Raw genomic sequence first — 26,549 nt, 5'->3', positions numbered from 1 at the left:
CTGAACTGATTTTATAAAATTCTTACACGTAGGCTTGTATCTACATTTCAAGAGTATAGCTATCAGCATTTAATAATAGTTTTTAAAATTATAGTTGTTCCTACTTAAGGACTACGTTTAGTTTCTTCCTTTAAATATTATCCAGACATGACTACAGAGAGCCAGTTAGCCAAGTGATTGCCTGAAACCACCCTATCTTATCACTCCCTTTAACAGAAAAGACCAAAAATTGGATGAAAAACAACCCTACTTCACTCCTGGCTTTTCAAAAGTATATAACTGGCTGGCCCAAAGGTAGTGAGTTATCTCAATTGATTGTTCACAGTCATTTGAACACAGATTGAACTCATTGTTCTACACTTGACCCCCTTCTCACTACTGTACTTGTGTAGTCTTAAGAAGAAAGTATGTAACCACTAAGTAGAGAAATTATTTACCTTATGCCATTAACCAATTCTTTGCCTGGCTATATATATAATCCCATACACAACATCATTGCTGTCCAATAAAAATTTTGAAAGAAAATAAATATTTGAAGTTAATTTTAATATTTTCATTATTTTTTTAAGACCAAGTTTCACTCTTGTCACTCAAGCTGGAGTGCAATGGCGTGATCTTGGTTCGCCGCAACCTCCACCTCCTGGGTTCAAGTAATTCTCCTGCCTCAGCCTCCTGATTAGCTGGGATTACAGGCACGCGTCACTACACCCATAGTGTGGTGTGGTGTGGTGTGGTGTGTGGTGTGGTGTGGTGTGGTGTGGTGTGGTGTGGTGTGTGGTGTGGTGTAGTGTATTGTAATTTTTAGTAGAAACGGGGTTTCACTATGTTGGCTAGGCTGGTCTCAAACTCCTGATGTCAAATGATCTGCCTGCCTCAGCCTCCCAATGTGCTGGGATTATGGGTATGAGCCACCACGCCCAGCCTAATATTTTTAATTTAATTCAGTATATCCAAAACATTGTATTTCAATGTGTAATTAAATATAAAAATCACTAGTGAGATATTTTACATTTATTCCTCATGTTAAGTATTTAAAATCCAGTGTGTGTTCAACTTAAACATATCTCAGTTCACACTTCCCACATACCAAGTACTCAGTAGCCACATGTGAGTTGTGCCTAGGGGTATTGGACAGTGCTGATTAGGAGGTTTAAAATGCAACTCATAAACTTAATTCATCTCTTTGATCTCAGTAAATGACCCTTCTTTCTGGGGCCGGGCGCAGTGGCTCGTGCCTGTAATCCCAGCACTTTGGGAGGCCGAGGCGGGTGGATCACGAGGTCAAGAGATCGAGACCATCCTGGTCAACATGGTGAAACCCCGTCTCTACTAAATATACAAAAAAAATTAGCTGGGCATGGTGGCGCATGCCTATAATCCCAGCTACTCAGGAGGCTGAGGCAGGAGAATTGCCTGAATCCAAGAGGTGGAGGTTGTGGTGAGCCGAGATCGCGCCATTGCATTCCAGCCTGGGTAACAAGAGCGAAACTCTGTCTCCAAAAAAAAAAAAAAAAAAATGACCCTTCTTTCTAGAGGTTATTTTATATTCCTCTCTTCCTTACCTACCACATCAGTTTTATTGATTTTTATCTTTTAAAATTTTGTAAATCCATCTTTTTGTCTCCTGCCCTACTACTGCTCCAGTTTGGGGATTCTTCTTCTGTCACCTGGACTATTAAAATAGCCTCTTAAATTGGTCTTTGTCTCTGCTTTTGCCTCATAAATTCCACTTCTACTGTTTAATTCTGATTCCAAAATCTTGTGATTTGCAGTGAGACTGTCTGCCTAACTGAAAATCTCACCATTCTACTCCCCCACTTAATATCATTCAATATATTTTAGTTATTCCATATGATTTCAAATAAATAGTCTGTGAGGTAAGACACCTATTCTGTCACAAGGGATGCACACATGATTCTTTGGGAATATAGGGAAAAGAAAATAGATACCTGTTGTTTCCTCATATTCCTTTTAAAACTGCATGTTTAGTATCTGTTTCTATGTACATAACATAGAACATGTAAATTATTTATCAATAAATATATTCACAGTCCCACATCACTTAATGAGGGGATATGTTCTGAGAAATGCTTCATTAGGTGATTTCATCGTTACGTGAACATCATCAAGTGTACTTACCCAAACCCAGAATGGCGTGGCCTACTACACACCTAGGTACTTGGTATAGCTTATTGCTCCTAGGCTACAAACCTGCATAGTATGTTACTATAATGAATACTATAGGTAATTGTAACACAGTGATAAGTATTTGTGCATCTAAACATACCTAAACATAGAAAAGGTATGAGTAAAAATAGTTTGTAAAAGATATTTTTTAAATGATACACTTTTATAGGGCACTTTTCATGAAGGGAGCTTGCAGGACTGGAAGTAGCTCTGGGTCAGTCAGTGAGTGGTGAGTGAATATGAAGGCCTAGGACATTACTGCACACTACTATAGACTTTATAATCACTGTATACTTAGGCTACAGTAATTTATTTTAGAAAGATTTTTCTTTCAAGTTAACCTTAGCTTACTATAACTTTTTTACTTTATAAACTTTTTAATGTTCTCAAACCATTTAACTCTTAAACAGTAACACTTAAACATAGCTGGGTACGGTGGCTTACATCTGTAATCCCAGCACTTTGGGAGGCCGAGTGGGTGGATTAAGAGGTCAGGAGTTCGAGACCAGATTGGCCAATATGGTAAAACCCTGTCTCTATTAAAAATACAAAAATTAGCCAGGTGTGGTGGCAGACACCTGTAGTCCCAGCTACTTGGGAGGCTGAGGCAGGAGAATCGCTTAAACCTGGGAGGCAGAGGTTGCAGTGAGCCTAGATTGTGCCACTGCACTCCAGCCTGGGCAACAGAGCAGGACTCCATCTTCTGAAAAAAAAAAAAAAAACACGCAAACACAAACGTATTGGCCAGGAGCAGTGGCTCACACCTGTAATCCCTGCACTTTGGGAGGCCAAGGTGGATGGATCACTTGAGGTCAGGAGTTCAAGTCCAGCCTGACCAACATGGTGAAACCCCATCTCTAATAAAACTATAAAAATTAGCCAGTCATGTGGTGGGCACCTGTAATCCCAGCTACTCAGAAGGCTGAGGCAGGAGAATCACTTGAACCCAGGAGGCGAAGGTTGCAGTGAGCTGAGATCGCATCACTGCACTCCAGCCTAGGGGATCAAGCGAGACACTTTCTCAAAAAAAACAAACAGAAACCCACAAATGTATTAATGGCTCCAAAATGCACTTAGATAGAATGAATAATTCCTAGTATTTTGTAATACAATAGGTTGCTGTAATTAACAACCAATTGATTGTATATTTTAAGTAACTAGAGGAATGGAATTGGAATGTTCCTAATACAAAGAAACAATAAAGGCTTGAGATGATGGATACCCCAGTTACCCTGATTGATCATTACACACTGTACACCTGTACAAAAATATTTTCTTTATATCCTTATTCCATAAGCTTTTTTCTGTTTGTTTTTAGCTTTTTTTTATACTTTTGAAACTTGTTTGTTAATCACTGAGATGTGGCTGGGCAGGGTGGCTCACACTTGTAACCCAACACTTTGGGAGGCCGAGGTGGGAGGGATCACTTGAGGTCAGGAGTTCAAGAGCAGCCTGGGGAACATAACGAGACCTTGTCTCTACAAAAAAGAAAATAAATTAGCCAAGTGTGGTGACATGCACCTGTAATTCTAACTACTTGGAAGGCTGAGGTGGAAGGATCACTTGAACACATGAGGTTTAGGCTGCAGTGAGCCATCATGGCACCATTGCACTCCAACCTGGGCAACAGAGTGAGACCCTGAATCAAAAAAAACAAAAACAAAAACAGAAAACTGAGACACAGAGTCAAGCGCAGTGACTCACACCTGTAATCCCAGCTGGGAGGCCAAGGTGGATGGATCACCTGAGGTCAGGAGTTCGAGAACAGCCTGGCCAACATGGCAAAACCCCCTCTCTACCAAAAAGACAAAAATTAGCCAGGCATGGTGGCGCATACCTGTTATCCCAGCTACTCAGGAGGCTGAGGCAGGAGAATTGCCTGAACCCGGGAGGCAGAGGTTGCAGTGAGCCAACATTGCACCACTGCACTCCAGCCTAGGGGATAGAGCAAGACTCTTGTCTCCAAAAAGAAAGAAAGAAAGAGAACTGAGACAGAAGTACACACCATCCTAGGGCTACAGGGGGTCAAGATCATCAACATCACTGTCTTCCACCTTTAAATCTTGTCCCATTGGAAGGTCTTCAGGGGCAGTAATATGCATGGAGCTGTCATCTCCTGTGATAACAATGCCTTCTTCCGGATACTTCCTGAAGGATTGCCTGAGGCTTTTTACAGTTTAATTTATAATTTGAAGAAGTATGCTCTAAAATAATGATGAAAAGTGTAGTTTAGTAAATATGGTAACCAGTAACATAGTCATTTATTATCAAGTATTATGTACTGTCCATAACTGCACATGCTAGACTTTTATAAGCTTCGTTTGCCAGTATCAGGGTAATGCAGTATGCTATGACATTGCAATGTCTACTATATCACTAGGCAATGAGAATTTTTCAGCTCCATTGTAATCTTAGGGGACCACTGTTGTATATGCAGCAAATGACTAGTTTTAATTTCAGTTAAAAAAAAACATATAATCTACATAGAATACAAAAGATAAGTATGTTAGCTGCACAAGGGCAGAGTTTTTGTGTTTTTTCACTGACTTATTCTCAGTGTCAATAACAGTATCTGGCACAGAATAGTAACTGTTTAGTAAATATTTGTTGAATAAATAAATGATGTGCATAGAAAAGCACTCTGACTTCATATTTTATTAGGCCTTTAAGGCAAAAAGTAAGTTTAAATAAACACTTTCTCATCTCTTTTAAATTTTTGCCACATGAAGCAAAACTTAAATTACTGTCTTCTTGCATTATCTTAGAGATTTGTAAATGAAGTCTCTAATGTATAATGGAGTAAAAAAATTTTTTTTCTCTTCTAGTAAACGGAGCAAAAAAGGAGATAAAAATGGGAAAGGCTTGAGACACTTTTCAATGAAAGTGTGTGAGAAAGTTCAACGAAAAGGTACAACGTCATACAATGAAGTCGCTGATGAGCTGGTGTCAGAGTTCACCAATTCAAATAACCATTTAGCAGCTGATTCGGTAGGTAGACCATGAACCTGCCATTGATTTTGATGGATGATGCTACTTCTTTGTGTTACCTGTGTAATAGATTTCAGGAATCAGATAAGCTAGGTGAATGACTATACTTAAGGGTTTCATCCTATATTTGGGGGGATTTTTTGTTGTTGAGTTTTATTTTGGAGGGAATTCTTTTTTTTTTAGGCGGAGTCTCGCTCTGTTGCCCAGGCTGGAGTGCAGTGGCACGATCTCGGCTCACTGCAACTTCACCTCCTGTGTTTAAATGATTCTGCTGCCTCAGCCTCCTGAGTAGCTTGAATTACAGGCGCCTGCCACCACGCCCAGCTTTCTGTATTTTTAGTAGAGACAGGATTTCACCATGTTGGCCAGGCTGGTCATGAACTCCTGACCTCAAGTAATCCACCCGCCTCAGCCTCCCAGAGTGCTGGGATTACATGCATGAGCCACTGCGCCCTGCCACCAGTAATTTTTTATATGTTTCTGAATCTTATTGTTTCTTCAGTGTCTAAGTCAATAAGAAAATTTTATTTTTAATTGGAAAAGGAATACAGAAATATGTTTATTAAAAATTCAGTTGCGGCCAGGCGTGGTGGCTCACGCCTGTAATCCAAGCACTTTGGAGGCCAAGATGGGCGGATCACCTGAGGTTGGGAGTTCAAGACCAGCCTGACCAACATGATGAAACTCCGTCTTTAAAAAAAAAAATCCAAGCACTTTGGAGGCCAAGATGGGCGGATCACCTGAGGTTGGGAGTTCAAGACCAGCCTGACCAACATGGTGAAACTCCGTCTTTAAAAAAAAAAAAAAAAAAAGATAAAAATTCAGTTGTCTGGCAGAGTCTCAAATAAATGGAGTGCAGTGGTGCAATTTTGGCTCACTGAACACTGCCTCCCAGGTTTGAGTGATTCTTGTGCCTCAGCCTCCTGAGTAACTGGGAACAAAAATGGCAAGGCTCTGCCTCTACAGAAAGAAATTTTATTTATTTATTTATTTATTTATTTTTATTTTGAGATAGGGTTCTCACTATGTTACCACAGGCTGATTTTGAACTCCTGAACTCAAATGATCCTCCAGCCTCAGCCTCCCAAAGTGCTGGCATTACAAGCATGAGCCACCATGCCCGACCTCTACAAAAAAATTTTTTTTTTAATTAGCCAGATGTGGTGGCACAAACCTGTAGTCTCAGCTACTCCAGAGGCTGAGGAGGATTGTTTGAGCCCAGGAATTCAATCATGCCACTGCATTCCAGCCTGGGTGACAGAGCAAGACTTAATCTCTTTTAAAAAGTGTATATATATATATATATATATATATATATATATATATATATATATAATATACATGGCTATGACGTTTACTCTTGAGCACTGATTTAGCCCTAGGCCATTGATTCTGATATATCATTCTTTAAATATTCTGTAATTTTGGATTGAATTTGTTCTTTGATCTAAGAATTGCCTTAGAAAGAGTTCTTATAGTTACAAGTGTTTTTTTGCTTATTTGTTGCTTTAAAGTTTTACTTTTATTACTTAATTTGACCAGATAATATGATTTGAACTATTTCCCTTTTTTATGGATTATACGTTTTCCTTGGGAGCCACGATATAGTGATTTTCTTTTAATGTTCTCTGGCCACTTGAAAAAGAAAAGTATATAGCATTCTGTTTCTGCGAAAGCCATGGTTCTCACAATGAGCTACAAGCCCCTTTGTGATCTTGCCCACCATTACCTCACTGATCTTGTCTTCTACTGTGCACTTTCTCATTTACTACCCTCCAGCTACATGTTTTGTTCCTGGTCAGGCCATTGTACTTGCTGTTTCCTTTGTCTGGAGCACTCTGTGCTATGTATCCATATGGCTTCTCTCTCCCTGCCTTGTGATATCCACTCACCTGTCACCACAATGAAGCATTTCTTCTTAGTACTTTTCAACATCTAAAATACATTTTTACTAATACCTGACCACCATCACCTTCCCAGGATATAAACAAAGGTTGAGTTTTTCCCGTCTTTATTCACTGCTTTGTGATTTTTCTGATGACTTAGGATGCTTGTTCTTCAGTTGATTACCTTTATAACTTAAGTTACTTGAGTTATCACCTGTAGACAGTATCTATTGGTTATGAAGAAAAATGTATGTTTATTTTGTCTTCCATTTTTCTCTTCTTCCATAAGATTCAGATTAGATATATTAGTATATTTGTTAAAAAAATAATAATACTATTATAGGCCAGGCACGGTGGTTCATGCCTATAATCCCAGCACTTTGGGAGGCCGAGGCAGGTGGATCACAAGGTCAAGAGTTTGAGACCAGCCTGGCCAACATAGTGAAACCCACCTGGCCAACATGGTGAAACCCTATCTCTACTAAAAATACAAAAATTAGCCAGGTGTGGTGGTACGCACCTGTAATCCCAGCCACTCGGGAGGCTGAGGCAGGAGAATCACTTGAACCCAGGAGGGAGAGTTTGCAGTGAGCTGAGATAGTGCCACTGCACTCCAGCCTGGTGACAGAGCAAGACTCTGTCTCGGAAAAATAATAATAATACTATTAAAATTGTTTTTATTACTTTAAATCAATAGATCGTGCTGAACCTTTTATTATTATTTAATATGCTTTGAGCAACATCCATATCCCTTCTAATATCAAAAAGAGGAAATTGGCATACTTACTGCATTTCCTCCTCCTGGTACTTCTTATAGTATCATTTTTTTCTACAATGTCAAGATTTCCCTTTTTTTTTTTTTTTTTTTTAAATGGAGTCTTACTCTGTCACCCAGGCTGGAGTGCAGTGGCGCAATCTCGGCTCACTGCAATTTCACCTCCTGAATTCAAGCAATTCTCCTGCCTCAGTCTCCCTAGTAGCTGGGATTACAGGCGCATGCCACCATGCCAAGCTAGGTTTTGTATTTTTTAATAGAGACAGGGTTTCGCCATGTTGGTGAGGCTGGTCTTGAACTCATGACCTCAGATGATCTGCCCACCTCAGCCTCTCAAAGTGCTGGGATTACAAGCATAAGCCACTGCTCCCGACCCAGTGTCAAAATGTCTAGTACATTCAGTTCTATAACTTAAATCTCCCACTTACTTAGATCTAGTTTTATATTTAGGTGGATTCAGTGTTCTCCACCATCCTTTGTTATCATTGCATTTCATGAGGACTTTGTTCCACAACATAAACCAACAGTTTCCTTCATTGAGTAAGTCTTGCTATCAAGAAAAGAAGAAAAAAAGAAAGAAAAGGTCAGCTGAACTGAACAGTGTCCTTTGTGATATAGAGGATTATATTTTGGTGCAAGTTCTGAGTCTCATTGTAGATTGGAAACAGTTTGCAGATCAGCAGTGGTCAAGGAACACATTTTGAGAAGCACAGTTTTGTCCAGAACTTGAATAAATGCCCTCGATTTTTTTTAAGTCTAAAATCCTCTCAGACAATGCAAGGCCTTCCAATACTTTACCTCCAATACCTTTTTCAGTAAATATATATGCTATTTGTAGTCATGTATATTAAGTTCTGTATTTATTCTAGACTCCATAAGACATGATTATTGTTTTATACAGTGAGAACTGAGATTTACCCACATACTTAACTTTTGGGTTGGTCTTCATTCTATCCTACATCTCTAAGCTCCCATCTTAGATGATATTTCTTTACCTGAAGTAATCCCTTAAGTATATTTCAGTGTAGATCTGTGGGTAACATGATCTTTATTTTTAAGATTATTTTGCTTTATATTGTTTGAAAGTATTTTTATTTCATCTTTAATTTTGAAGGATATTTTCACAGAATATAAAATTCTTTTGGATGTCTCCTTCAATTAGCTAAATAAAAAAATAGAATTATTCCAGCACTTTGAAGATGTAGTATTAATTTGATATATTAATATCATGTGACTTAACCCTTAAAATTTATCACTCAATAAAATACTTTTTAGCAGGCTTACGATCAGAAGAACATTAGGCGAAGAGTTTATGATGCTTTAAATGTGCTAATGGCAATGAACATAATTTCAAAGGAAAAAAAAGAAATCAAGTGGATTGGCCTACCTACCAATTCTGCTCAGGAATGTCAGAATCTGGAGGTAAGTGAGAAAATCTGTTTATGAATAGCTGTTTGCATTATTTTACATCAGAGGCATTTTAATTTAAAAATATAATCATGTAATTTAAAATATTTCCAACTGTTCATGTATACTATATCTTTTTTAACAGACTATAGAATTTTAGAATTGGAAGGCACCTTATAGGTATAGTATACAGTTTAATTGGTAAATGATGAAACTGAGAGATATAAAAGTTAAATAACAATTTGATTTTTCTGTTTCTTAGAGAAGATTTTTATTTCATTCTAATTTAATCCTGAGTGCTCTACTAGTACACTTTTTTTGATGAGATGCTGGCTGTATGTATCCAAAAAAAAAAAAATGGATCATGCTGGCTGTTTATTTCCTTTATTGGTTACACGATATTCTGACTATAGCTGTGAAAGTCAGACTTTTACATTTGACTTTAGAACTAGTAGCAACAGAATGAATGGTGTTTCATTTGTATCTTTACCAGAATGGATAGAATTTTGGAATGATGTGTGCAGAAGCATTTTAAATTCCGTTAACTTTAAGCATTATAGGAACTTCTCCCTAAATGAGCATATTCCCTGACATACTGTTTCTAAATTGACTTTACATAATTTGCTATCATGGCCATAAATGGAGTAAACTGAGATTAAATATGGCATGGTGGCTCATGCCTGTAATCCCAGCGCTTTGGGAGGCCAAGGCGGGAGGATCACCTGAGGTCAGGAGTTCAAAACCAGCCTGGCCAACATGATGAAACCCCTTCTCTACTAAAAATACAAAAATTAGCTGGGTATAGTGGTGTACACTTGTAATTCCAGCTATTCGGAAGGCTGAGGCAGGAAAATAGCTTGAACCTGGGAGGCGGAGGTTACAGTGAACCGAGATTGTGCCATTGCACTCCAGCCTGGGTGACAAGAGCAAGACTCCATCTAAAATAATGATAATAATAATAATTATATAGCTTTGGGAGATAATTAAGATTGATTTCCTGTTTTTCTCAGTCTTTTTCCTCCCAGCAAATAAGTTATTTACTATTATACTTCTAGATGGAGAAAGAAACTAGATCTTCATCAGAAGCTAAAGAATATTTTTCATATGCTAGAGTAGAAATATCCTTCTTTTCTTGTTTTTCTTCCTTGTGATAGAGTGGAATTTGAGCATCATTTTCATGATCAGTAATATTGAGCTGATACCAGACTCATTAAGCAAAAAAACCTATTCACATCTACCTTGTGCTTAACCACAGGTTATACAAGGCAAATCTCTAATACCAAGAAACTCTCATTCTAACTGGGGAGAAGAGAAATGTAAAAGAGTGGCCGGGCGCGGTGGCTCAAGCCTGTAATCCCAGCACTTTGGGAGGCCGAGGCGGGTGGATCACGAGGTCAAGAGATCGAGACCATCCTGGTCAACATGGTGAAACCCCGTCTCTACTAATACAAAAAAAAATTAGCTGGGCATGGTGGCGCGTGCCTGTAATCCCAGCTACTCAGGAGGCTGAGGCAGGAGAATTGCCTGAACCCAGGAGGCGGAGGTTGCGGTGAGCCGAGATCGCGCCATTGCACTCCAGCCTGGGTAACGAGCAAAACTCCGTCTCAAAAAAAAAAAAAAAAAAAAAAGAAATGTAAAAGAGTTACCAAAAATGTGATTACTCCTGTGAAAGAAATGTACAGATTCTCTGCAAAGAGGGATGAGGGAGGGCTTTACGAAGGAAATAATCCGTGAGCTCAGGCATGAGATGGGAGTAGTTCACCAAGTGGATAAGGGTAGGGAGGGCCTTCCAGGCAAAGGTGCTGCATGGGCTGAGACAGGCATGAAAAAGCATACCTGGACCTGGGTGTGGCCAGAGAACAGGCATGGAGAAAGGGGGATAGATAGCTAAGTGTTAAGCAGTGGGGGCCTGATCCTGTAAACAATGGGAAGCAGTTGATAAATTACAAAGAGAAGTGTTGATAGGATGTTTTTTAAAGGATCACTCTGCCAGTGGGTTGGAAGTAAAATTAACAGGTAGATAGGGAAGGAAATGGATTGGAGGAGGGGAATTTAGATAGTCTGAGTTACAACAGTGGCCATGAGATTGGAGAGGTGTTTTAGAGGTGGAATCAGTGCACAGGTAGGGGGCCTGGCTTGTCACAGCTTCTGATGCAAGGGATGCTCCTATAACATCTTTTCAAATGCAGAACGCCACACAGATATTCCAGTGAATCTTAAGTAATTTAGGAGTAAAGCATGGTAGTGGATAGAGGAACCATGAATGAAAACTCCTAGTACAGACTAGACTGGATGGGGAGCGAGTAAAGAGATTATCCGCTGGAGCAGACAAGAAAAATGTTTTATTTGATGATTGAAAGACAAAATGGTAACAAATTTAGTTTAAAGATTTTATTTAATTGGCTTTTATTTGTGATTCTAGAATCTGGTAACACCTCATTAGTAAGAAGAAAGAGTGTTCCTATAAGCTGAGCAGAACAGGTTAACGTTCTTCAGTGTTTTAAGATAGAGAAGCAGCAAAGGTGGATAGACGCAGAAACAGAACAAAAAGCAGATTGGATATTTCAATGTCACTTTCCTTGTAAGGTTAAAACAGAGAAGACTCTTATCATGCCAGCTAAAACTGGCCTGTTGGGGTACTTCGCTATTCTCTCGTTCTCTCCTGATTTCCTAGGTCAGATAAACAACTTAGTTTTGGCATGGAACTTCAGCATGAGTGACTTTATTTTAGTTTGTGTTTTGTTGGCCCTAGTGCAGGAGCTCAGTCCCAACCAATGGGCTCCCATAAATTTTCCTAACAGATGTCATTGGCTTTTGCCCCAGGAGACAGTGAGGAACTCAGCTGCAAGGAAGTTCAGACCCTAATGTCTGTTTTCTCTAAGTAGTTATCAGATTGAGAGAGAGAAAAAATAAGCAGTTGTTTGAAGCTGCAAAATTTGTCTATCAAGGATGTTTCTTTTCTTTTCTTTTCTTTTCTTTTTTGAGACAGAGTCTTGCTCTGTCGCCCAGGCTGGAGTGCAGTGGCGCAATCTTGGCTCACTGCAACCTCCATCTGCTTGGTTCAAGCGTTTCTCGCGTCTCAGACTCCCAAGTAGCTGGAACTACAGGCACATGCCACCAGACCTGACTTAATTTTGTATTTTTTGTAGAGGTGGGGTTTCACCGGATTGGCCAGGCTGGTCTCAAACTCCTGATCTTAAGTGATTCGCTCTCCTCAGCCTCCCAAAGTGCTGGGATTACAGGCGTGAGCCACAACTCCTGGCCTAGCATGTTTCTTATTACAAATAGGAATTGTATATTGAATGTGTGAGATAGCTATTATCAGTTGTACTCCTTGGAAAGTCAGCTAAACTGAAATCAAAATAAGATCTTGCCTTATTCTTTGAGGAGTAATATAGCAAAGTAATTAATAGAGTCCCTGTTGTAACCAGAGGGCTTAGGTTCAAATCTTGGCTCTGGCCATTCACTAGCTGCGTGACCTTGGAAATGGAGCCCTCTATGCCTCCATTTCCTTCCATGCAAAGTGGTTAACAACAGGACTTACCTCATAAGGTTTTTTGTGAAGATGAATTAAAATAATGTGTGTAAAATGCTTACTTTTGTGTTGGCAGACAAAGTATAATCTAAGTGGTACTATTACTTTGATTAGAACTTGAACAATAATTGCAACAAGTACTGCTAACAAGTATTCATTAAGTGTGTGGTTTCATTTTTGATGACAGTTGCCATAGATCTGATGCTGTGCCTGCTTGTTCACTCCAACCCCTGCCCCCTACAAAGATGTGATTTATCTTTATTCATATTGCTAAGATGGGTTGAGTTTCTCTAGGAAAAATTGTTATCTCAGAATAGGGACCTGGAAAGTGAATACTTTATACTCTACCTGTGTTCACGTTATTTTGTAACCAACGTTTTAAAGATAGAGAAGCAAAGGCGGATAGAACGGATAAAGCAGAAGCGGGCCCAGCTGCAAGAACTTCTCTTACAGGTAAAGATGTGAGATGTTTTCATTACCTTCCCTGTTTCTCCACTTCCTTCCTCTTGGAGTCGGTGTGTTTTCTAATCGTGGTGCCTCTGAGTGGTGTGTGGTGGGCCCACACCAGGGCAGCCCCTTTTGCCTCCTAGCTCATTGTCATCCACGTGCTCTGCCTTCAGATGGTCCCATCTCTTGCCATCATCTCAGCTCCACAGCAGCTTACCTGCCCTGTGTGTGACTTATACCTGGCAGCAGTTCACTGTTGACACTCAGCCTTCTCTAAACATAAACTGTCAGGGATCTTTTTGTGTTTTGTTTATTTTAGCCCTAATTTGGAATATCCACTAGTGAGGCTAAATTTTAGGTGCTTCAAGTACAGTAATCAAATCTGCCTTTAATACTTATTTTATCAGTAAATGACAGAATAGCATGAAATAATTCAGTAAGATTTATAGAAATACCAAAACTTAGGCTGGGCACGGTGGCTCAAGCCTGTAATCCTAGCACTTTGGGAGATCAAGGCAGGTGGATCACCTGAGGTCAGGAGTTGGAGATCAGCCTGGCCAACATGGTGAAACCCATGTCTACTTAAAAAAAAAAAAAAATTAGCTGGGTATGGTGGCATGCATCTGTAACCCCAGTTACTCAAGAGGCTGAGGCAGGAGAATTGCTTGAACCCGGGAGGCAGAGGTTGCAGTGAGCCCAGATCATGCCAGTGTACTTCAGCCTGGGTGACAGAGGAAGACTCCATCACAAAAAAAAAAAAAAGAAAAAAAAAGAAATAGCGGAACTTAAAAGCATTTTTAAGAAAATTAAAGTTTATAGCTTAATAAGGATCTCTATGTTTATACTTTTTCGGGTAACTTCCCAGAATTTAGAGGGTTTTTATGAGTATAATAGGGTCCTTGTATAAAAGCATGTGAGGTAAAATCACAGGGTAGATGGATTTTTTTTTCTTCTATTTTTGGTGACTGCAGTTGGTGTAAAAATTTACTTCAAGTAGTAAATACTGTTGGGCCATTTTCAATCCAATCAGATAAACTTTGTAAAATGAGCCAGAAAGCCTTTATTCTTCTGTTTTTCTCAGCAAAATGTCTTTGTGTGAAAAACTTTACAACTAATTATAAAACCCAATTTGATTTGAATAATTTTAGGTCCTATTTAATTTTTAGCGTAATCTACTTTTCAGAAACAAAGGTAGCAGAAAGTTACCAAATGTTGTAGCAGATTTTTGCCTTCAATACTCACTTTGTCTAATGGCCAGAATATGTTGTATTCTTAAATATTCCAAATGCTGGCCAGGTACTGTGCCTCACACCTGTAATCCCAGCACTTTGGGAAGCCAAGGCGGGAAGATCACCTGAGATCAGGAGTTTGAGACCAGCCTGAGCAACATGGAGAAACCTTGTCTCTACTAAAAAATAAAAAATTAGAAAGGCATGGTGGCACATGCCTTTAATCTCAGCTACTCAGGAGGCTGAGGCAGAATTGTTTGAACCCAGGAGGAAGGGGTTGCAGTGAGCTAAGATCGCACCATTGCACTCCAGCCTGCGCAATAAGAGCAAAACTCTGTCTCAAAAAAATATATATATATATATTCCAAATGCTTTCTGATCTTCACTTTCTAGGTGCTTACATTTGCTTTGGGGTTTTGTTTTGCTTTTTTATATTAATGTATAAATCAGAGAAGCACAAGAAGACAGTATAGCCCTTCCAAAGCTCTGGTTGATCTGAGTGTAGGGAGTAGGAAAGGAAGCAGGGCCCAGGCAGAGGAGAGCAGCCAATAAAGCAGGGACTTTGCGAACACAGAAAGTCCCAGAGATGACAACATTCCATCCTCATGAGGCCATTTTTCTCTTTCTTACTGTGTTCTGTGTCTGGTTTTCACAATGAACCCCGTGGGACCTACCTGAGGAGCTAGTACTGGACCAGGCATTTTATATACTTTTCATACTGAGTTTCCACATAAAGTATTGGGCTAGGCTTGGTGGCTCATGCCTATAATCCCAGCACTTTGGGAAGCCAAGACGGGAGGATCACCTGAGGTTAGAAGTTCGAGACCAGCCTGGCCAACATGGTGAGACCCTGTCTCTACTAAAAATACAAAAATTAGCCAGGCGTGGTGGCAGGCACCTGTAATCCCAGCTATTCGGGAGGCTGAGGCAGGAGAATTGCTTGAACCTGGGAGGTGGAGGTTGCAGTGAGCTGAGATCACACCACTACACTCCAGCCTCGGTGACAGAGTGATACTCTATTTCAATACATACATACACACACACAGACACACACAAATGGTTTTACTTGAAGAGAATATTGTGCAGCTTAAAAAAAAAAAGCTAAAACTGACAGTTTATTCCTGTGCTCCTTCCTGTGGAATTCTACCAAATGTACGTCCTTGAACTCCTGTGCTGTCATCGTCTTCCCCTGGCTGTCTCTCCGTTGTCCCTATCCCTGCATAGTTATCTACAGTATCCCCTAGCAGCTGGTGCCCCAAACCCTGTGCTGGGGCCTTCCTAGAATTTCCTCAAAACCATGGAACATTTTGGAGCTTAATTTTTTTTGGCATGTTATTTTTAAAAACCTGTTTATCAGCATGCCTACAGTTATCTGCTTATCAGAAAGAATGGTGCTGGGCAAGATCGCCCTCATGTGTGTGGACCTTCCCATCTTTAGATGCCTGGTGCAAAGAATGAAATTGAATATTTTTTCTCTGCTTACTTCTGTACCATGAATATTGTTCTTTTATTTTTTTAAGTCCTGAACTTCTTTGTCTCTGTTATCTCTCAAACCAAATATTTATAGAAGATTTCCACCAGGGGCAGCCTAGCTGTCAACATTTATAGAAACAGGTCTCTCTAAACATTAAAATGAAACTCAAAATATGACTGAAATCAACTTGTGGTCTTCTGGCAAACATAAAATGTATTTCCGAAGGTCGGGCATGGTGGCTCATGCCTGTAATACCAACACTTTGGGAGGCCTAGGTGGGTGGATCATCTGAGGTCAGGAGTTCGAGACCAGCCTCATCAACATGGAGAAACCCAGTCTCTACTAAAAATACAAAAAATTAGCTGGGCATTGTGGCACATACCTATAATCCCAGCTACTTAGAAGGCTGAGGCAGGAGAATCACTTGAACCCGGGAGGTGGAGGTTGCAGTGAGTTGAGATCGCGCCATTGCACTCCAGCCTGGGCAACAAGAGCAAAACTCCATCTGAAAACAAAACAAAACAAAACTTTATTTCCTCTTAGCATTTCAATTTTTTTCCTTTCATCAAATAAATGAAATTGTCATAGAAACTAACTTCAGTGACCGGGCACAGTGGCTCATGCCTGTAATCCCAGCACTTTGGAAGGCCAAGGCAGGTAGATCATGAGGTCAGGAGTTCAAGATCAGCTGACCAACATGGTGAAACCCTGTCTCTACTAAAAATACAAAAATTAGTCGGGCGTGGTGCCACATGCCTGTACTCCCAGCTACCTAGGAGGCTGAGACAGGACAGTCGCTTGAACCTGGGAGGCAGAGGTTACATTGAGCCCAGATCACGCCACTGCACTGCAGCCTTGGTGTTTATAAGTTAATGTCACAATTCACTGATGTCACATGACATAGGTAACTATTACCTACATGCTACCACTTCTCTTTTATTTTTGATAATATAGTAGAGAAATGATGTGAGTAAAGCAAACCTGTAGATAATCCACATATCCTACTTTTATCAATGTAATGACCCTTCCAGTCTTTAAACCTTTTCCATAACAAGTGCATAGGAAAATGAATGAACACGCTTAAAGCTGTTCAGTCTCTGGAATAGATGTTAATGAGTTTTAAAAAGAAGAAAAAGCCAAAGAAAATCAAAAGGCAACAAATAAGGAAGTCAGTTCAAAATGAGTGCGATATTATTTTTCCTTTTGCTATCAAAATAACATTATGTGGTATATGAAATTTGTGAGTGTTAAAAAAAATATATTATGGCCAGACACGGTGGCTTATGCCTGTAATCCCAGCACTTTGGGAGGCCAAGAGGGGGCAGATCACCTGAGGTTGGGAGTTCGAGACCAGCCTGACCAACATGTAGAAACCCTGTATCTACTAAAAATACAAAAAATTAGCTGGGTGTGGTAGTGCATGCCTGTAATCCCAGCCACTCAGGAGGCTGAGGCAAGAGAATCACTTGAACGCAGGAGGCGAGGTTGCGGTGAGCCAAGATGGTGCCATTGCACTCCAGCCTGGGCAACAAGAGCGAAACTCCATCTCAAAATAATAATAAACATTAGGGTTTTACTGCTCTCTTCACTTGAAAAACCATTGATACTATTAAATGTATACAGCATTAATCAGTGAATTACAAATATATCATAAGGGCCATTAGCTATCACTGCTTATATTCCCCCATATACCGAAGTCCTCTTGTGGCACTAGGGACACCAAGCTAGGCAAAGTGTGGAACAGCTCTTGAGATGTGTAGTCTAGTGAAAGGGAAGAGAAGCTATGCAGGGATATTCAAGTATTTAATTCTTTTTCTCAGCTCCACAGTTTCAGCATAATTTTTCCTCATTATTAAGTGAATTAAGCAATGAATTAGTTCTTTAGCAACAGAAAATAACAAAGAAGTGTAACCTTAATAATATTTGGTAATGATATTGACAGTGCTAGTTATTGATAGTGATTTTGGGATACACTGTTAGCTCTACAATAAATTGGTGTCCATTCTTTTATGTGCATTTCAAAAGAGTAAATGTTCCCTTTTTGGGGAGATAGCACTCAGCCATTTTAAGATAATAGTAATCTTCTCTTTTCTCTTCCCTTTGCCTTCCTCTTTCCCTTCCCCTTCCTGTCGCTTTGCTTTCCTTCCCTTCTTTCCTTTTTTTTTTTTTTTTTGACAGTCTTGCTCTGTCACCCAGGCTGGAGTGCAGTGGCACAATCTGGGCTCACTGCAACCTCTGCCTCAAAGGTTTAAGTGATTCTCCTGCCTCAGCCTCCCAAGTACTACAGGTGCGTGCCACCACACCTGTCTAATTTTTGTGTTTTTATTAGAGACAGGGTTTCACCAGACTGGTCTCGAACTCCTGACCTTGTGATCCGCTCACCTTGGCCTCCCAAAGTGCTGGGATTACAGGTGTGAGCCACTGACCTTGTGATCCGCTCACCTTTGGCCTCCCAAAGTGCTGGGATTACGGGTGTGAGCCACTGCACCCAGCTTCTTTTTTCTTTTGTTTTTATTCTTGAGAAAGGGCCTCTGTTGCCCAGGCTGGAGTGTATAGTGGCACGGTCATAGCTCACTGCATCCTCAAACTCCTAGGCTCAAGAAAACTTCCCACTTTGGCCTCCCAGAGTTCTGAGATTGCAGATGTGAGCCACTATGCCTGGCCAATAATAGTAATCATAGAACCTGAAGTAAACAATACTGATCATAAGATTGCTAAAATGTAAAAAATATATTTATCACTACTGGGTGACAAGATGTAACAAGCTAAGAAGAGGAATGAATGGCTCTGACGAGGAACTTTTAAAACGTTATCTGCTTCTTGAGTCTATGAAATTCTGTTACACATTTGCCTTATTAAAAAAAAGGAAATCTTGTTTTGAATACTGAAAAAAAAAAAAGGAAATCACTTTTTTTTTTGAGACAGAGTTTCGCTCTTGTTGCCCAGGCTGGACTGCATTGCCGCCATCTCGGCTCTGTCTAAAAGGGAGATCACTTTCTTTGGCTTTTGAGTAATGGTTCTAACTAAAAGTAGCAGCAAGATCCAGTAAAAAGATTTAGGCCTTGATGTATCTTATAATTAAGTGCTGAGCCTCAGTTACCTCATTTGGAAGTGTCTGGTGAGGGAAGGCTGGGGCTGGATTCCAAACTGCCCACAGAATGCTGAGAAGTTCTGTGGTGGAGGTGCCTTAGAAACCATGTGGCTATGCTTGAGGGCAGAGGTGGCAGAGCTTAGGTTCCAGCCTTACTGCAGCCAGCCTGAACAGTGCCACTTCCATCTGTTTTAGGTGAGACTTTTTAAAATTTTTTGTGTTTTGTTTTTTGAGACAGGGTCTCACTCTGTCACCCAGGCTGGAGTGCAATGGCATGATACCTGCTCACAGCAAATTCTGCCTCCTGGGTTCAAACTATCCTTCCACCTCAGCCTCCTGAGTAGCTGGGACTATAGGCACATATAACACCACACCCAGCTAGTATTTGTATTTTTTGTAGAGATATGGTTTCGCCATGTTGCCCAGGTTGGCCTTAAACTCCTGGAGTCAAGCAATCCACCTGCCTTGGCCTCCCAAAATGTTGCCATAACAGGTGTGAGCCACTGTACCTAGCTTCCAGTGAGATTTTATTTGCAAAAAGGATTCTGTGGCTTGAAAATGTTTGCATATCCCTGGGCTAGACATCCTGAAGGGCATATTTGACCCCAAACGCTCAAGAGTCTGTGTTAGATAAATGGTGTCACCCTTGCTGTGTCATTTGCTGAAGAGTTCCAGGTGCCTACTGGCTGTCTCCCAGATCGTGAGGTCCTGTTTCTATGGATGGTGGGAAAATGTATTTATTGAGTTGGATCATTTCTTAAATGTTTAATTTTTTAATTCATTCGTGCAGGGGGGATGTCTCTTTAAACTCTCTTAAACTATATTTTAAATGTATTATCTTAATTCTTTTAAATTCCAGCTCACTTATGCACATTTGACCATAATCTTTTTATTGATCATTACAGCAAATCGCTTTCAAAAACCTGGTACAGAGAAATCGACAAAATGAGCAGCAAAACCAGGGCCCTCCAGCTCTGAACTCTACCATTCAGCTGCCATTTATAATTATCAATACAAGCAGAAAAACAGTCATAGATTGCAGCATCTCCAGTGACAAGTGAGTGAGAACTAGGGGATGGGTGCAGGGCTGGCCTTCTGTTCACATAGTCATATCATTTGCAAACTCAAGAAGGATGCACTCCATTATCTGCAGCCCTCCAAGGCTGGCTTCCTTGGGGCACATGAAACACCTCCTGAAACATGGGTGTAATCTTCTACTAGTGTGTGCACCACCCCTCACCCTCCATGGTCCCTTGTGTTGTGCCAGGCACTGTGCTATCTATTATATGTGTGTGGCGGTATCTGGGCCCAAGCTATGACATGATGCATGTATGTGGTAACTCTGAGCAAGTAACTGCGGTAAGCGAGCCCAGCACTGTGGGTCTGGGACAAGGTAGATTCATTGGTCACTGTCATAGTTTATTATGGAAATATTTCAGGCCAACATGTGGCATTAAAGCAATTATTTGTTTTGCGATATCATAGTTATGCATGCTTCTGTTTATTAATGAATGTATGAATAGATGTGGAAATGCCTGGCACATTCTTTACTTTCTTTAAATTGTTTTTATATTTTAACTAAGATGAATGGTAATATTTAGCATAGCAAATAAGTAGTAGCACTTTTCAAAATATAGAATTAATTTGTGATTTATTTTACTGTTCATGAAAAAGTTTCTCAGTGGTCTTCAGGATGTGACCAGTACCATAAGAGTTAAGAGTATGTATAGGGTGCAGAGTGAGACAGACACTCATACAGGTTGTGGCTCCCCGTCACTGCTCCAAAGCTCTGTTTTCTCAAGAACAAATAGGAATGATATTGGGGCTCCTATCACTTCCCAGCCTCATGAGGATTAAATGAGTTAACGTCTCTAATGACTCAAGGCAAGCGCTTTTTAAATGTTAGCTGCTGTTACAGAAGGTCAGTCTATAATTTATTGTTCAAATTGGGATATTAATGCAAAAGAAGACTCTAATAATTGCATGAGTACCACAGGTGTACCCCAGAACTGTCCCAGGGAGACCGGAACTCCGGTCCCCCAGAGCTGTGGAATTGCTCTTGGTGTTCACTGCCACTTGTTTTTCTCTTCTTCCTGGCGCTCTTGTGCCCCCTGCCTGTCTCTGTTGTGTCCTGAGATTCCAGGCTACTTCAATAAGAAGCCACACACATGAAAGAAGAAAAACAGTCTGCTGGGCGCCGTGGCTCACGCCTGTAATCCTAGCATTCTGGGAGGCCAAGGCAGGTAGATCACTTGAAGTCAGGATTTCGAGACCAGACTGGCCAACATAGTGAAACCCCATGTCTGCTAAAAATAGAAAAATTAGAGACAGCACAGTGGCTTACACCATTAATCCCAGCACTTTGGGAGGCTGAGGCGAGCAGATCACCTGAAGTCAGGAGTTCAAGACCAGCCTGACCAACATGGAGAAACCCTGTCTCTACTAAAAATACAAAATTAGCCGGGCATGGTGGCGCATGCCTGTAATCCCAGCTACTCTGGAGGCTGAGGCAGGAGAATCGCTTGAACCCCAGGGGGGCAGAGATTGTGGTGAGCCAAGATCACACCATTGCACTCCAGCCTGGGCACCAAGAGCGAAAATCTGTCTCAAAAAATAATAAAAATATGAAAAATAGCTGGGCGTGGTGGTGCACACCTGTAGTCCTAGCTACTAGGGAGGCTGAAGCAGGAGAATCGCTTGAACCCTGGAGACAGAGGTTGCAGTGAGCCAAGATTGCACCACTGCACTCCAGCCTGACTGACAGAGTGAGACTCTATCCCCCCACCAAAAAAAGAAAAGAAAAACAGAAGGAATTTCAAAGCTATTTGATAATTGAGACTACAGACACAAAAAGAAATAGTAGAGACCATGTAGGTTATGAAGTAAACCAGATCCAATTTTTTTTTTAAATAGTGGATTCTCACTGTTCTCACTGTTGCCCAGGCTAGAGTGCAGTTTTATAGGCACAATCATAGCTCACTGCAGCCTCAAACACCTGGGCTCAAGCGGTCCGCCTGCCTCAGCCTTCCTAGTATCGGGGACTGCAGGTGTGCACACCTCCTTGGCCATCTAAAACTGATACTTTTTGTTTGTTTGTTTGAGATAGAGTCTTACTCTGTCAGCAGGCCGGAGTACAGCGGTGTGATCTGGGCTCACTGCAACCTCCACCTCTCGGGTTGAAGTAGTTCTCCTCCCTTAGTCTCCCGAGTAGCTGGGACTACAGGTGTGCACCACCACGCCCAGCTAATTTCTCTATTTTTAGTAGAGATAGAGTTTCACTATGTTGACCAGGATGGTCTTGATCTCTTGACCTTGTGATCCGCCCACCTCAGCCTCCCAAAGAGCTGGGATTATAGGCGTGAGCCACCTCATCTGGCAGCTGATTCATTTTTTTAATCTTCTAAGTTTCTTAACCTCTTAGAGATCATGTTCCTTTCTCCATGAAAATAAGAATTATAGTATTTACCTTGCCAGTTTCCAAAAGATATGGATAAATTAATATAGAACCCACCATAGTGGTAAGTAGTAGATATATGAATTATTTTCCACACACTTGCAAATTCTTTATAAAACATATGTCAAAGAGGACCATTAACATAGTCTCAGAAAACTGAGAATTCAGGCTGGGCTCAGTGCCTTATGCCTGTAATCCCAGCACTTTGGGAGCTTGAGGTGGGCAGATCACAAGTGAGTCAGGAGTTTGAGACCAGCCTCACCAAAATTAGCTGGGTATGGTGGTGCATTCCTGTAATCTCAGCTACTCAGGAGGCTGAGGCAGGAGAATTGCTTGAACCCAGGAGGCGGAGGTTCCAGTGAGCCGAGATCGTGCCACTGGACTCCAGCCTGGGTGACAGAGTGAGATTCCTTCTCAAAAAAAAAAAAAAAAAAAAAAACCCGCTGGGCGCAGTGGTTCACGCCTGTAATCCCAACACTTTGGGAGACCAAGGCAGGCAGATCATGAGGTCAGGAGTTCAAGATCAGCCTGACCAATATGGCTAAACTCGTCTTTACTAAAAATACAGAAATTAATTGGGCATGGTGGCATATGCCTGTAATCCCAGCTACTCAGGAGGCTGAGGCAGGAGACTCTCTTGAACCTGGGAGGGGGAGGTTGCAGTGAGCCGAGATCGTGGCACTTCACTCCAGGCTAGGCAATAGAGCAAGACTCCGTCTCAAAAAAAAAAAAAAAAAAAAAAAAAAAAGGAAAAACTGAGACTTCTAGAAAATGGTTAGCATTTTTTCAGATAACACAAAACTCAGCATTCTGGTTACTTTCTCTAGTTAGTGTCTTGTTTTGTATGGAGAATTATACAATTATTTTCTTAAGTTAGTGTTTTAAGTCTAAAAAGAATGACAGGAAAATCTGGGAATCATTGGCCCAGGGGAATTATTGACACTGTTCCCCCAGGCTGGAATCTGGTGAGGTTTCCATCTCTTGGGTGTTCCCTGACTCATGCCCTTTCCTGGCCCTCCTTTGAGTGGAGGGAAGGAGGTTCTGAGTAGCCTGTACAAGCTTATTATCCAAGGTAAGTCCAAAAACCCTGTCTTTCAGTTACTTCGGTGATGCAGTCTTTTCCCGTAATTAGCTGGGAGGCTTTCCACAATGATTACATTTACAAAACGATCTGCTTTTAACAGATGCCTGAAATCATCCGTGGGGCAGCTACCTACTTCACATTTTATTTTTCTAAAAAGTTGTTACTGTACTTCAATCAAATTCATTTATTTTAGATTACTTAAATTGGCATTTTGCTTCAAATTATAATTTTTGCTCCTAAGATAATCTGTTTTTCAAATTATCTTAGGATAAAAAGTTTTACCCTCACATGATTTTAATAGAATTTCATGACCAGGTGAAACCTGCTGTCCCTAAACCCTGTCCCTGCAGGGCTGAGGCCAATGATGAAGGTGCTCCAGGACTAGCCTAGGAGTCAGAAGGACTGTGTCTTTCTTCTTTTGCCTCTTGATTGAAATATTATGCTGGGCTGCTGGGAAGCTGGGCATCTAGTTTGGGTACTTTTCAAGCATATTTGGAAATGTGCTGTGTATTACATGTGACACTTTGACACTTGCTTAAAACATGTTACTGCTTAGCCTCTCAGGACAGGATTTGGGGTTGTTTTCATTTGTTGAAAGTCTATTTATTACTTCTCTAAAGTAGGTTGTAGCTAACATTTGACTCATGAAAATGAAGTAAGCATTCAAAATGTTTTTTTCCCCCAAAGCTAACAGGCTAACTTGGACTAGGGTTATTGTAATATTAAAGTAGAAGGCTTTTCTTTTGTGGCAGAGCTCTAGGCAACTTTGAAAAGTACTAGATTTAGAACAAAATTTCTGTCTGTCTGCAACAGCATTGGGGCTAAAGTTGGTGAATTTCTGTCGTCTGTCAGAGGACTGTTGTTTTAATTGGGAAAATGTTTTATTTGAGATGTCATTCCCCTGACAGAGCAGAATGACTCATGGCTCTAAATGGTAACAATTTCTAGCACTATAGCTGGATTTAGGCCTGTATTCTGTTACTTCAAGTACAGAATACAAAACTATTCAGACCTTAGCACCACCAGAAACCCTTTACTTTGTTTCCTAATGCAGGTTTGAGTATCTTTTCAATTTTGACAACACCTTTGAGATCCACGATGACATAGAAGTACTAAAGCGGATGGGAATGTCATTTGGCTTAGAGTCAGGCAAATGCTCTCTGGAGGATCTGAAACTTGCGAAATCCCTGGTGCCAAAGGCTTTAGAAGGTTATATCACAGGTATGTTAACTGATGCTTTCATGTGTTGTCCCTGATTAAATGTTGAATACAAACTTGTTAAAACCTTTCTCATAGAAAATTGCAGATTTTTAGAACATCTGTGCTTGTATGGACAAACTGAAACTTTTAACACTTTAATTTAGGACCATTTTTTCAAAAATGAGATTAAATAGATTGTTTCATAACATTATTAACTTACATCTATACACCACACATTATATATTGTTACATCTAAATTGGCTCACTCAGCACTAAATTTGGCTCTTCAGAGAGAGAGATCTTATATCTGTAATTCCTGTTATCTACCTCAGAGCCTAGTTAGAGTAAGCAAGTAAAAGCTTGATGAGGGAGTTCTCTTAGTGCCCTGTGGATATTTCAAGGGAAACTTTGGGTAATTTACAAAAGAAAGTAGGTAGATCCTGGCTGGGTGCAGTGGCTCACACCTGTAATCGCAGCACTTTGGGAGGCCAAGACAGGTGGATCACCTGAGGTCAGGAGTTCGAGACCAGCCTAGCCAACATGGTGAAACCCTGTCTCTACTAAAAAAAATTTTTTTTAATTAGCCAGGTGTGTTGGTATGCGCCTATAATCCTAGCTACTCGGGAGGCTGAGGCAGGAGCATCCCTTCAACCCCAGAGGTGGAGGTCACAATGAGCTAAGATTGCACCATTGCACTCCAGCCTGGGCAACAAGAGTGAAACCTCATCTCAAAAATAAAAAGAAAGTAGGTACATCCTACCTTCTTCTAATGGAAAATTTAATATATCTATTATCTGTCCACACATAAGATTAAAAATATCATTTGATTAATTGAATTCAGAGAGGAAGAGTGTACTAAAAGTTTAAGTGTCAGGGGAAAAAAGGGCAGAATAGGATAAACCTGGATTTACATTTGTGTACGTGGCTCTTCTTTTCTTTGAGACAGAGTCTCACTTGGTCACCCAGTCTGGAGTGTACTGGCACTATCTCGGCTCACTGCAACCTGCTCCTTTCGGGTTCAAGCGATTCTCCTGCCTCAGCCTCCCAAGTAGCTGGGATTACAGGCGGCCACCACCACGCCGGCTAATTTTTGTATTTTTAGTAGAGACGGGGTTTTGCCATGTTAGGCAGGCCAGTCTCAAACTCCTGACCTCGTGATCTGCCCAGCTCAGCCTCCCAAAGTGCTGGGATTATAGGCATGAACCACCATGCCTGGCCTCAGTTGTTTTCTTTAGAGATACAACCAAAATGGTAAACTAGAAATAATGTATTATTTTGTTTTGTCTATTTCTGGCCTCTATATAAACAAAATCATAATAATATATTCTTTGGTGATTTGATTTTTTTTTCACTCAATATTATGTTCTTTAGAGTCATCCATGTGATTTAATGTAAATGTAATCATACATTTTTACTTGTGTAAAATTCCATTATATCAATACATCACAGTTTATCTGTTCATTTTACTAAAAGTAAACCTTGAGTTTGTTTCCTATTCCTTGATGTTAAAATACAGTGCTGCTTTGAACATTCCTGTACTGTCCTAGTGACCACATGCAGACGTACGGATTGAACTTCTTAGGTCAGAGTTGGATGCATTTTCAGCTTTACTAGATGATACCAAAAATTTTCAATTTGATTTTACCAAATTACACTTTCCCCAGCAGAGTAGAAGTGTTGTATTTTCCCAATCAGGTGGGTCTGAAATGACACCACTGTAGCTTTTGAGATTGAATTCACATGCCATAAAATACACCATTTAAAAATGCAGTTCAGTGGTATTTCGGTATAT

The 26,549-nt window shown here is 40.5% G+C and overlaps 1 protein-coding gene across 8 annotated transcripts in view; it reads left to right on the top strand.

The window, feature by feature from the left end:
* Positions 1-26,549, top strand: part of TFDP2 (transcription factor Dp-2) — a 135,665-nt gene that overhangs the window by 102,328 nt on the left and 6,788 nt on the right. For 5 of the 8 annotated variants that reach the window (XM_064378756.1, XM_064378759.1, XM_064378760.1 and 2 more), the window contains 5 exons: positions 5,013-5,175; positions 9,112-9,258; positions 13,163-13,231; positions 19,925-20,076; positions 24,612-24,778. In XM_064378756.1, the coding sequence (XP_064234826.1) occupies positions 5,013-5,175; positions 9,112-9,258; positions 13,163-13,231; positions 19,925-20,076; positions 24,612-24,778 (698 nt within the window). The remainder of the gene's footprint in view (positions 1-5,012; positions 5,176-9,111; positions 9,259-13,162; positions 13,232-19,924; positions 20,077-24,611; positions 24,779-26,549) is intronic. The other 3 variants (XM_064378757.1, XM_064378754.1, XM_064378755.1) reach the window with 2 other exon arrangements.

This window comes from Aotus nancymaae, unplaced genomic scaffold (genome assembly GCF_030222135.1).
Source record: "Aotus nancymaae isolate 86718 unplaced genomic scaffold, 86718_ANA_hifiasm-v0.15.2.pri h1tg000019l, whole genome shotgun sequence".
NCBI lineage: Eukaryota > Metazoa > Chordata > Mammalia > Primates > Aotidae > Aotus > Aotus nancymaae.
The sequence above is the reverse complement of the archived record's forward strand: the minus strand, read 5'-3'. Positions and strand labels throughout refer to the sequence as shown.